Source organism: Aquarana catesbeiana, linkage group LG02 (assembly GCF_042186555.1).
Source record: "Aquarana catesbeiana isolate 2022-GZ linkage group LG02, ASM4218655v1, whole genome shotgun sequence".
Taxonomy (NCBI): Eukaryota; Metazoa; Chordata; class Amphibia; order Anura; family Ranidae; genus Aquarana; species Aquarana catesbeiana.
The window spans coordinates 96,663,635-96,675,790 of record NC_133325.1 but is presented as its reverse complement, the minus strand read 5'-3'; the positions used below and the strand labels follow the sequence as shown (position 1 = coordinate 96,675,790).

Sequence of the window (12,156 nt, the reverse complement as noted above, 5' to 3'; positions counted from 1 at the left end):
CCACTAAGAACAGGCCTCGCCATGGGCAACCAAAGAAGTTGAGTGCACGTATAAGTGCTGCCAGCATTACTGCAGAGGTTGAAGGGGTGGGGGGTCAGTCTGTCAGTGCTCAGACCATATGTCACACACTGCATGAAATTGGTCTGCATGGCTGTCATCCCAGAAGGAAGCCTCTTCTAAAGATGATGCACGAGAAAGCCCCCTAACAGTTTGCTAAAAACAAGCATACTAAGGACATGGATTACTGGAACCACGTCCTGTGGTCTGATGAGACCAAGATAAACTTATTTGGTTCAATGGTGTCAAGCGTGTGTGGCGGCAGCCAGGTGAAGAGTGTAACAGAAATGTCCCACACTCCGCTTTGAGTGCTTCCGTTATATACCGCTTTCTCCAGTTTGAATATAGATATTGGATACAAAGACAAGAGTGTCTTGCCTACAGTCAAGCATGATGGTAGGAGTGTCATGGTCTGGGGCTGCAAGAGTGCTGCCGATGTTCTTTCGAGAAGTGCCCCCCATCAAATAGTGCCCGGTATGTACTGCGCATGCGCCCTACAGAACAGCACAACAGCTGATTTGCCGATCAGCTGGGCAGACGTAACCAGGGTGCATGCGCACATCATAGGAGGCGGGTGGCAGTTAGTGGCTGTGTTGATAAGCTGGTTTTGTCTGTGTTGCAACCCGCCCTTTCACACACGCAAAACTGGCCGTTCAACACAGCAAACTCACCCTGCAACACTGACAAAACCGGTCCATCAGCACACTGTAAAGCCGCCCCTCAACAGCGAGACACAATGTGAGAACTACGGTCTCCCCTCGCTGTTTGTATAGGTTTCAATTGTGGCTGTGAAATGGTATCTTCCATCGAGAGATGCCTCCTACAATGTGCGCTTGTGCCCTGGTCACATCACTACAGCTGATCAGCAAATCAGCTAAAGTGCGGCTCCGTCCTGCACATGTGCGGGCACTATTCCATAGGGGGCACTTCTCGACAGAACACCGGCATTGGGGAGCTACAGTTCATTAAGGGAATCATGAATGCCAACATGTACTGTGACATACTGAAGCAGAGCATGATCCCCTCCCTTTGGAGACTGGGCCGCAGGGCAGTAGGCAGCATTCCAACATGATAACGACCCCAAACACACCTCCAAGACGACCACTGCCTTGCTAAAGAAGCTGATGATAAAGGTGATGGACTGGCCAAGCATGTCTCCAGACCTAAACCCTATTGAGCATCTGTGGGGCATCCTCAAACGGAAGCTGGAGAAGATCAAGGTCTCTAATATCCACCAGCTCCGTGATGTCGTCATGGAGGAGTGGAAGTGGACTCCAGTGGTAACCTGTGAAGCTCAGTTGAGCTCCATGCTGAAGAGGGTTAAGACAGTGCTGGAAAATAATGGTGGCCACACAAAATATTGACACTTTGGGCCCAATTTGAACATTTTCACTTAGCGGTGTACTCACTTTTGTTGCCAGCGGTTTAGACATTAATGGCTGTGTGTTGAGTTATTTTGAGGGGACAGCAAATTTACACTGTTATACAAGCTGTACACTCACTACTTTACATTGTAGCAAAGTGTCATTTCTTCAGTGTTGTCACATGAAAAGATATATGTGAGGGGTGAACTCACTTTTGTGAGATACTGTATGTGAACCCAATAAATATAATCTCTTATACAGAAACATTTTAATGCAATTTCAAAAGTAGTTTTTTATATATTTTAAAATCTGCTAGTTTCATCAAATGAATATCTGGTGATCCAGCCAGGCATGTCCTGTTATAGGAAAACAACTCTCCCATTCCCATCTCCCAATTGTGCTCCTGCGTTGTGATTTCAATGGAGACTACAAGTGAACATAACGACTCTCGGGCATAATCATTTGTTTTTACCATCAGGAAACCCACCTTGAGAATTTTTTTTAAAAATGTCAGTTGTTTATGATACACAATACTTTAGCAAGCTAAATGTCATTCAGTTGAGGTTTACATTTACTGACCCCCTCTCCAGTGGTTGTGATTTCTTGCATAGAGAAGCATAGATGTTCCATCATCAGGAATTTGCAACAGTATAATAATTTGTTGTTGAATATATATTAATACACAGGAGTAGGAAGAAACAATGGAAGTGACCTGAAGGTACAGATAATAATCAAGAAACAAGTGGTATTCCAGTGTGTCTGTGAGACTCAAGAAAACTGTAAGGTATAGTATGGCAGTTATGTTTAAACTAAATGTTGTATACCGTCAGGAAGACTGCAGGTACTAGGGACTCCTCTGCCCTTACTGTTTACCCAAATTAACTGTTTTTTTTCCCAATCAATTTCTGATTGGATGTGGGTATTACTGGACAGTAAGTATTTTAGGGCACATGATTCTTTATGGCACAGTCAGCACTGACAGTGGATCAAGGCATATGTGAAATACCATGTACATGCACATGTCCGGCTTACAGAAATTCCCTGACATACTGGTCCTTATTACAGGAAGCTCCAGTACAGAGGCAAAGTGCAGGAGTTGCTTCTTGCTGGAATACGCCACAGATCTGAAAGAAATATACAAAAGACTTAAAGATCCAAATAAGAATACACACAGCTCTTCTATGTAGACAATAGATGCTACTATCTCTAGTAATCTCAGACCATAGGTATAGGTCTGTTTGGCTTACACGGTGAGGTATCATCTGTGGCAGCAATAGGTGCCCAGATAGCAAGCAATTGTGCTGCAAGTTTGAAAATGACTTCCTAAGCTATTGCTAGACTTGCCAGGCTTCACAAGTTTGTTGCACAATTGCAGCAAGTCCGCATTGTATGACTCCAGATAAACTCTCTTTGCAAACATTCTGCAAGTCTGCTGCAAGTTTTGGTTCAGTTATGTTGTGCAATAGTCATCCCACCACAGGGCTCACTGTGGCTGAATTGTCATTCTGTAGACTTGCAGGGCTCTTGCTGTAGACACACCACTGCAACTTCGGTCTTGCTAGAGAATTGCCACGCAAACTTGCTACAAGTTGGGAAAGCATCAGCTAGAACTTGTGCTTCAAGTGCTCTGCATGTGTACAACTTGCCAGTGAAAATGTGAAGCATGTTAACAAGACTTAGGCCTCTTTCACACGGACTGTCCGTTCAGGTCCGCCTGTCAGTTTTTTAGGCGGACCTGAACGGATGCTCCATAGACCTCTATGGAGCGTCAGATGTCAGTGGTGGCATGTCTGCTGAAATCCGACCCGCTCCGATCCAAAAAAGTGTGACGGAGGAAAAACCTACTATTCCATACGTCTGTGGATCGAATCGGGTGACAACGGACTCTACGGTCCGTCCTCATCCGATCCCCCATAGGGGAGAGTGGCACTCTGACAGGTCCGTCCCTGCACAGTGTGCAGAGACGGACCTGTCATCTTCCTGCTCAGCGGGGATCGACAGAGCGATCCCCCACTGAGCAGAGCGGGCTCCGTCAACGGACACATCCGTGTGAAGGAGCCCTTACAATTCAATACTGTCACAAATTTGTGTGGCAAAAATTTGTTATCCTTGCTGTCTGGGTGACAACAAACTAAACTCTACTAGAAAACGTAAAAAAACAATTGCCCCTTTTAATGGAGGTCACACAAAAAATATACATAAATAATAAAAACCATCCACTTTATTGCAAGTGGACCAGAACGTAAGATATTACAATTGTTTACATTTCAATACATAGTCACAGAGTTTCTCCACGTGAATAGTCTCAATGTGTTTTATGAAACATAGTTCACTTCATCAGGAGATAATGTTGCTGACAGGGTGTAACTAGTCATAATAATCCAAAATCCAAAAAAGAAGGGATCTGCTTTTCCCAATATCGGATGGAACACACAAGGAAGGCATCTAGCCCGGGGGCTGTGGAGACAGGGGAGCAGTCTCGCTGATGAAACCAAAGGATGAGGAGCACTGGACATGCAAGGCTGAGGCACAAACACAATACATTCATTCACCCATTCATATCAAGGAGTGCCTTAGTAGACCCTCCAATCCATAGGATAATCTAGTGCCAAAAAGAAAAAAATGGGATGGAAGTATCTTAAGTCTGTGGTAGACCCTTGCTGTCTTATATTCTGTTATATTCTTATATTATATTCTGATATTATGTTATACAGTATATATATTATGTTATGTTATATTCTTATATTCTATTTCTTTATAATGATATTTTCTTACAGCTGTTTTATGATCCTGGGAATAATTCTGCAGTTATCAGCTTGGATGGTTGTCCGGTTATCTCTGGAGATGTAAAGATAAGATTTGAATCTAGCGCTGTAAGTGAATTATATTTGTTTTTAGCTTCATCTTGATTTTAATATTTTGAAGACTGATGACTTGGACTAAAGGAAATATATAAATGCTATTGTCTCACATACTGCTTTAATTAGCTATACAACAAATGATTGAGCAATTTAAAGTCACTCTGTTAGAACATGTTTATGCTATAATAACCTGAATACACTTAGCCTGCAACTTTAATTCTTTTAGTTCTGTATTTCGGTAGACATACTTTAATACAATATACTACAGATTCATTGTCATCTTTTTTTACTTAGGGTCTACCCAAGGGCTATGATGACTGTCCATTCTATTTCTGGTTTAATACTTCATTCGTAGAAAATAATATGTAAGTCTTTAAGTTGGTATTGTGAAGTTTGTTGTACTTGGTCTGTGTTTAGATCATCTGATAATTTGGGGAACACAAGACCCCAAGAGCAAATACTCTTGGCTCCCACTAATACCCGTTTCAGTAATTTTACAAGAGCGTAACAGAAGCGAGTCAAGTGAGTAAAAAGGAGCCTGCCACTGCTGATCCTTTTGGTTCAATACCCCGTAACTCACTGACCCAGAACAAGTTTTCTGAAGATTGTTTTCTCTGACTTTCCTGATTAACATACTGATTCTGGATCAGTGACTCAACTTTAGCAACTTTCCAGTAGAGCTGAAGCTTAACCTCACTCGTTCCACCCCTTCCTGAACATTCCGAATGGCCACTGTGATGGACCAATAGGAATGTAAGGAACGTAGTAGGTAGGAGCAAAGTCTGAAACTACCCAATACTATCGGAGCATTGCCTGTCAGGAGAACCCATGAACTAGGCAAAAACAGCAAGGTTAAATAGCTTGCCACGGCTTTATGTATGCACCCCTAGATACTCTATAACTGCAGCAGTTTTGGGGGTTTGCCCATGATATGGTCTCTTTAAAATTGTTTTATGGTTTTGATTACCAATACCTAAGAAAGGGATTTAGAAATGGAATAGTCTGGAGATCTACAAATAAATTAGCTAGATAGGTCAAATTTATGAGCAGACACTGTTGAATTCACTTCTCAAGTGTTGCAATAAAGAAAATTTCATTTCCAACTAGTTTTCTATCCTCTGCTACACCCATACTCACCACTTACATACATAATTTTGTTCATATAATGTCTCAGGTTGAATCCAGTGGTAAAGCAATTGGGCTTGTAACTGCCAAAAGGCCTAAAAGAGACTGGAGGACCTCCTGTCCCTATGAACATTTTCAGCTTCCTTGCTGTAGACACCCCTCTTGCACTGAACAGTTCAGAGCTATTGCCCTTCCTCTAGTATTGTTTCAATGTATATTTTGCTAGAGACTGAGAGCCGCAACTAGGTGGAAATGCCACAGGATGAGATAGCAAATGTAGTAGACAAATATCTACAAGTGACTAAAGCCGACCATAGATGGTTCAAACCTCGGCCAATTCAGCAGGGACCGGCTGAGATTCGAACCATGTATGGGCAGGCTTATTGTACCCAAGTTGATTGATCGATCAACTTGGGTACAGCCAGCATGACGGTTTTTACATGTGATTATTGCAGGCGGCTATAGCCACTAGCAATGATCACTGTGTGTTCTCTAAGCCAGGGCGGATCCCCGAGCCCCCCACCGGAACACAATAGATATGTGGAAGAAATTCCCCCATCAACACAGTAAGAATTAAGCAATTTTCTTTCCTGTAACCCGTGGTTGCAGGAAAGAAATACGCACCATCTATGGTCTGCTTAAATGTTGGCCACCACCATTTAAAGACAACTGCAATTTTGCACTACAGAAGACCATATCCCCCCCCCCCCATCACCCATTTGAGCAAATATCACCCCTCCCACATGATTATACTTCTGGTAAAGGATATAAGTGTTTTGTTCTTCAGTGGCCAGGAGTAGTTTTGATTCTCTGGTGATTTGTGCATGACTGCACCTGTACTTGCAGTCAGCGCTGCACTAAGAACAGAGACAAGTGTTCCATTACTCTTCATGACTAGAACACTGAGCATAGTTAAGTAGAGTCCATGACCACCCAGAAATTCAAAACTGTTTATAGTCATGGCAGCACAAACCAGCTATCACCTATGTTAGGGAATGACTTTGCGCAGGAAGTGGGGTGCATATGATCCTTGGGTGTGCACAAATATGTGTACCCTTAACGTTTTAAGATTCAGTTTTCTACTTTGTTGTCCAATGTAAACCATAATACTAATACGATTTATGTATTAACATTTGTTTTAGACTTTATTTATCAAAAAATGAGCTGGATAATCCTCACAAAGAGAAGTCTGGAAAAATCTACAGTGAAAACTTTGCAGTGGAATTGAACTTTGAGTCATGATGCGATGTCTGATCCTCAGGCACATTTCATATATCTGATCTTCACTGTGACATGAACTGAAAAGCCTGAAAACACACAATGTGCCATATTTTATACTGCAATATTACTTTTATACTAGTGTTTATATGTATATAGTATCACTGCTGTAAAGATGTAGCCTACTTGTCCTCTTTTCAGCAGTAATTGGTTCAATACAAAGCTATTCTTTGACTATGTAGCATTTTTATACATGTCTATTTTTTATAACTCATGTACAACATACTATATTTTGGTAGAGGGTTAATATTGAGGGTCATTTACCTGTGAAAATCAACCTCTGTGAAGTGCCCCAATTGATTTACTTCTATCACTGCTGTGTTTGGAAACATGTTATGGTAACATGGTAACATGGTAATCGCACTGATGATTTGGAATGACAACACTGGGAGGAGCATGGAGTGAATGGGTATTGTTACAGTGGTGTATACACCATTAAAAACTCTCAGTGTCTAAACCTGTATATATTTTTGTTTTTTATATTGTGTGCTCTGTGGACCCCACAAATGTGGAACCCACAAATCTACAGAAATTCCTGCAGAGAGGTGGAATAGACCTTATTGGAATACTAATGACTAAGCCCTATTCCAAGGCAAAACTGAAACAGCCCCGAAAAAAAAAGTATTCTAATTGACCAATACCAACTTTTACAGCTAACCAATGTTCTGGTTTCCCTTGTAGCAGTAACTCCCTATAATATTCTGACTTTCTTGTATTACACATAACCCAACTTTCTTGAGCCTGGTGCACACTATTTGTTTTTTTTTTCTTTCAGCCCAGTGGGCTAAACGAAAAAATAACTAAAATAGTGTGGGAGGAGCCGCTGTACTAACTATGCAATGTTAGTACAGCGATCTCCCCCCAGTGAGCTATTGTGTTCTGACAGTGGGACAGCCCCCCTGCCAGAACACACCGGTCAGCGCACTCAGCCATTGCCAAAGGGCAGGCTTCTGGTGGACCAGCTGCCATACACAGGGGCCGAATGTCAGCCAGTTTTTCTGAACCAGCCGATGTCGCCCGATATTCAGACCTGTGTGTACTAGGCTTTACTGTCACACTCTATGCAAAGCAATACAAAGCTTTTGTGTATAGTAATTCTTTGCTCAGGAAGAAATTTGAGTGCAGCTCTAAAAGAGGGTAGACAAATAAAGAGGGAGTCATGCTGAACTCAATTCCACCCTAATTTTTCCAAATTTTCCAAAGTCTGACACATTCCATAAAAGCCCCAGCACTAAATTAACCAGCTCAAACAGGTCAACTTGAATAAATAGTACTTACAGGATTAGAGAAAAGGGGAGAGACACATACTGAGAAGATATAGAGTGCTGCACACCCCGATTAATGTCAAAAAGAAAAAGAAGATATCCCCCGTGGGGTTTTAAAGCAGCAAAAAATTATGAAAATAATAAGTTGTTACTTGAAAGGGTTTTTTAATTAGTGGGACTTAACCGTGATGGTTAAAATAAGAGCTGTGCTACAGGAGATAACACAAATGAAGCTGGCAATCCTCTGAAGATGACTCAACGGGGTCGAAACGCGTCAGGATTATCATCCTATTATAGCGCTTGATCATTGTATAAACTTGTGCCAGCTTCATTTGTGTTATCTCCTGTAGCACAGCTAACTAATTAAAAAACCCTTTCAAGTAACAACTTATTATTTTCATAATTTTTTGCTGCTTTAAAACCCCACGGGGGATATCTTCTTTTTCTTTAGTACTTACAGGATTTGTAAGCCTCAAAGACTTATAGGAGTTGATTTACTAAAGGCCAATAGACTGTGCACCTTGCAAAGTGCAATTGCACTCTGCAAGGGCAGTTGCTCCAGAGCTTAGTAAATTAGGTAAAGCTTCACTTTGCAAAAACTATCCAATCACGTCCAAGGAAAATTTTTAAAAAATTCAATTTTGCTTGCACATGATTGGTTGATAAAAGTCAGCAGAACTTCTGCTTATTTACTAAGCTTTGGAGCAACTGCTCTTGCAGAGTGCAACTGCACTTTGCAAAGCGCACAGTCTTTTTGCCTTTAGTAAATCAACCCCATTATGTCTGTTAAACTGGCATCTCATAAGACTTCTAGTGGAGCACTGCACAGGTTCTAAGGTATCTTGACCATAGAAGCAGAGACATAATGAAGTCCTACCATAAACTAGTCCTTAAAACATTCCTTGGTTTGGTGTTCTTTGTAAATGGCTAATAGGATGTTGTAAAATCCATTAGCAGGATATCTTTTACACCAGCAGTTGCTAAATAAGTCTAGCAGTATACACTTTGATAAGTTTGCTCTATCTGACCTGACATTTTCCTTATCATACAAAGGCTCCCAGCATTTAAAATGTATTTATGTTCTACAAATTCTGATATGATAAAATTACAGTCATAACAATTAACCACCTAAATGTATACAAAACGTGTATACCATAATTTGCAGTCGTTTGATTGGGCACATTACATATCCTAAGCAGAATGGGCATAAAATTAATATCATGTTTGATATCTATCAAGTTGTTATTTCATTCTATTTGATAATACATTGTTGAATTGTACAACTGAAACTGAGGGAGGACCCACTGAAATATCATAAATGCTTCAGCATGCCTACCCTCAGCTCTCCTGATTGGGCGAGGATTGGTTTAGTGACACAAAATTGGCAGCCGACAGCTCTCAATTTTACATCAAAACCATGCCATATTGCTAAGGGTATTTCATGAGAGCCAATGACTTTAATGCATCAGATTGGACCCTGCCAGAAACAAGACCAGGCGAACTTTGTTAAATACTTTTTTTACATTTAATCCTGTTTATTTTGCTGTTGCTATTGTCTGTTTTGTAATATCTTTTATGTAAATATTTTTCTTGCTACCTTTTTTTTTTTTCTTTAATTAAAAACAATATTTAAAAATTAGTAAGTTTTATCTCTAAATGCTCTACATTTCTAAAGAATCCTCGTCTCTTGAAGAAAGCTACCATATTTTAAAGCTCTGTTCCTCTCGGGTGTGGCAGTGGGTGCAGATATTTTCTAAATGTCAGAATTGCTATAGCAGATACAGTGAACAGTGCATGTTTCCTGTAAAACAAGTGGTGGCAGCTACTGTTTGTAAAGGGTTAACTGTCCCCAGTGACAATCACTCTGAGTCTGCTGGCACTTAGATTATTGTCCCATCAGCTAGGAAATATCAGTACATTATGAGGCTGCGACTGCTTTTGTCATATTTACATTTTTGGGCAAAAGGGGAGGCTCTATGCATCTGTTTACCAGGCTGACCTTAGCTGCTTTGCTTAAAAAAAAAAAAACGCTTATTGCATTCAGAGATTAATAGCTTGAGCTGAAATAATGTTGTTACAAAGTTAATGTATGCATTGTTTTCTTAGCAAAGTCCATGAGCATAGCAAAAAAGAGTAAGCTTTGTTCAGGTCATTCAACATATTGGGGTTGATTTACTTAACCATTTGCCTACTGGGCACTTAAACCCCCTTCCTGCCCAGGCCAATTTTCAGCTTTCAGTGCTGTTGCACTTTGAATGACAATTACGCAGTCATGCAACACTGTACCCAAACAAATTTTTTTTTTAAATTTTCTTTACATAAATAGAGCTTTCTTTTGGTGGTATTTAATGACCACTGGGTTTTTTATTTTTTGCTAAAGAAACAAAAAAAGACTGAAAATTTTAAATAAAAAATGAAAAATGTCATAGTTTTTTTATAAAATTTTGCAAACAGGTAACACTGATGAGGAGGCACTGATAGGTGGCACTGATGGTCACTAATAGGCGGCACTGAAGGGCACTGACAGGTGAAACTGATAGGTGGCACTGATTAGAACTGATAGGCGGCACTGATGGGCACTGATAGATGGCATTAATAGACAGCAATGGTAGTTGTCACTGATGATGAGGCACTTATGGGCACTGATTGGCAGCACTGATAGGTGGCACTGATGGCACTGAAATGTGGCACTGGTGGGCACTGATATATGGCACTGTGGGCACTGATTAGCAGCACAGATTGGGACCGATGTCCCTGTAACAGAAGCCCGGTTACCGACTCTATTTTCCCAGAAGTCTACACTAAGATACAAGTCAGATTTTGGCATCCCCTGCAACAAAAATGTCCTTTTTGGTGAGATACTCCCAATAGGAAATAACGTCTAAAGGGATGCAGACCCTCCAACTTTCCTCATTAGAGCCCTGATTCTGCAGCAGCTAGCTGATAATTATGCAACCACTCCCATTAGACTCACACAGCACAGGGGCACAGAGGCGTGGTGATTTCTTCAGAATAACAAAAGGTAGGAATCTGCAACAAAGTTTGTTAAAAATCCTTGCAATGTACATAGATCACCCAGAGGGGAATGTTTTTTCTCAACAAAAGTGTAGTTACGCTTTAAATCATGGCCTTCCAACTACAAGTTCCACGAGGCATTGCAAGCTGCTGACAGTTACAAGCATGACTCCCAAAGGCAGAGACATGCTGGGAGTTGTAGTTCTGCAACAGCTGGAGGGCCACAGATGGAGCACCCATGGCTTAAATGAACAAGCTGAAGTTAGAAGCTGATTGGCACAGCTGCACCATATTTTGCACTCTCTAGTTTTAGTAAATCAACCCTATTATGTTCTGGCAAAAATGCTTTTTTTTACATTTTTTTCAAATATGAAACACAATAATAACGTAAATCAACTCCAGTGAGCAAAAGGATTGAATATTAGATTAGAGAATGTCTGAAAGAGAACCGTTTCTGCTGTGCTCTCTCATTAAGGTCTGGAACAGCTATGTCATTAGTGCAATTTATAATATATATTTTGTAAAATAAAGATTGTATACTGTATGTATTGCTAATCCCTAGAGGGCTGCTGATTTTTTCCCAATAAGTACAGAGGCCACTTGTCCACACAAGCAACAATTAACTCAAGTCGGCTCCAATAAACAGTCTAGGGGATGTCTTTTAAACGTTTATTGCCTGCAGAACTTGTAACAGGGGGGGGATTAGGACATGGGATACTCCAAAATGGTTAGTAATTGGCTGTGAGAGGACAATGTTCTCCTTAGGTACCTGCAAATATCGCACTGTCTAAGGTCTCACAGCCGGTGACCACGAGGCAAGTCTCTTTGGCATATGGTTACCCTGCACCACTGCACAACTATTGTCCAGGACACTGCTGAGGACAGGGAATGGCCAGTATCTGAGACCCTATGAGAGCAGTCCCAGACCAAGCAACCTCTGGCACTTACATGCTCAAAGCACACAGTCATCAGGAACCATTTCAGGGTCATTACTTACAAGTCCTCATTACAACCTTCCAGCTTCCTCCAGACACGGTCCAGTGAGGGAAACAGTCCTTTATTAGACCGGATATCTTTTGTGTAAATCCTGTAGTCAGTCCCAGATCACTTAGAAATCCCATCTCTGCCACTGTTGAGACCTCACAGAACTGCCACACAGTCTACAGGCTGCCTCAGGGGCAATAGCCCCCT

At 41.1% G+C, this 12,156-nt stretch overlaps 1 protein-coding gene across 3 annotated transcripts in view; it reads left to right on the top strand.

The window, feature by feature from the left end:
• LOC141127083 (phosphatidylinositol 3,4,5-trisphosphate 3-phosphatase TPTE2-like) overlaps nt 1–9,589 on the top strand; it is a 94,839-nt gene extending 85,250 nt beyond the window's left edge. For 2 of the 3 annotated variants that reach the window (XM_073613259.1, XM_073613261.1), the window contains exons 17-20: nt 2,105–2,205; nt 4,199–4,294; nt 4,577–4,647; nt 6,550–9,589. In XM_073613259.1, the coding sequence (XP_073469360.1) occupies nt 2,105–2,205; nt 4,199–4,294; nt 4,577–4,647; nt 6,550–6,649 (368 nt within the window). In that variant the 3' untranslated portion in view covers nt 6,650–9,589. The remainder of the gene's footprint in view (nt 1–2,104; nt 2,206–4,198; nt 4,295–4,576; nt 4,648–6,549) is intronic. The other variant, XM_073613260.1, reaches the window with a different exon arrangement.
• The last annotated feature ends 2,567 nt before the right edge of the window (nt 9,590–12,156 follow it).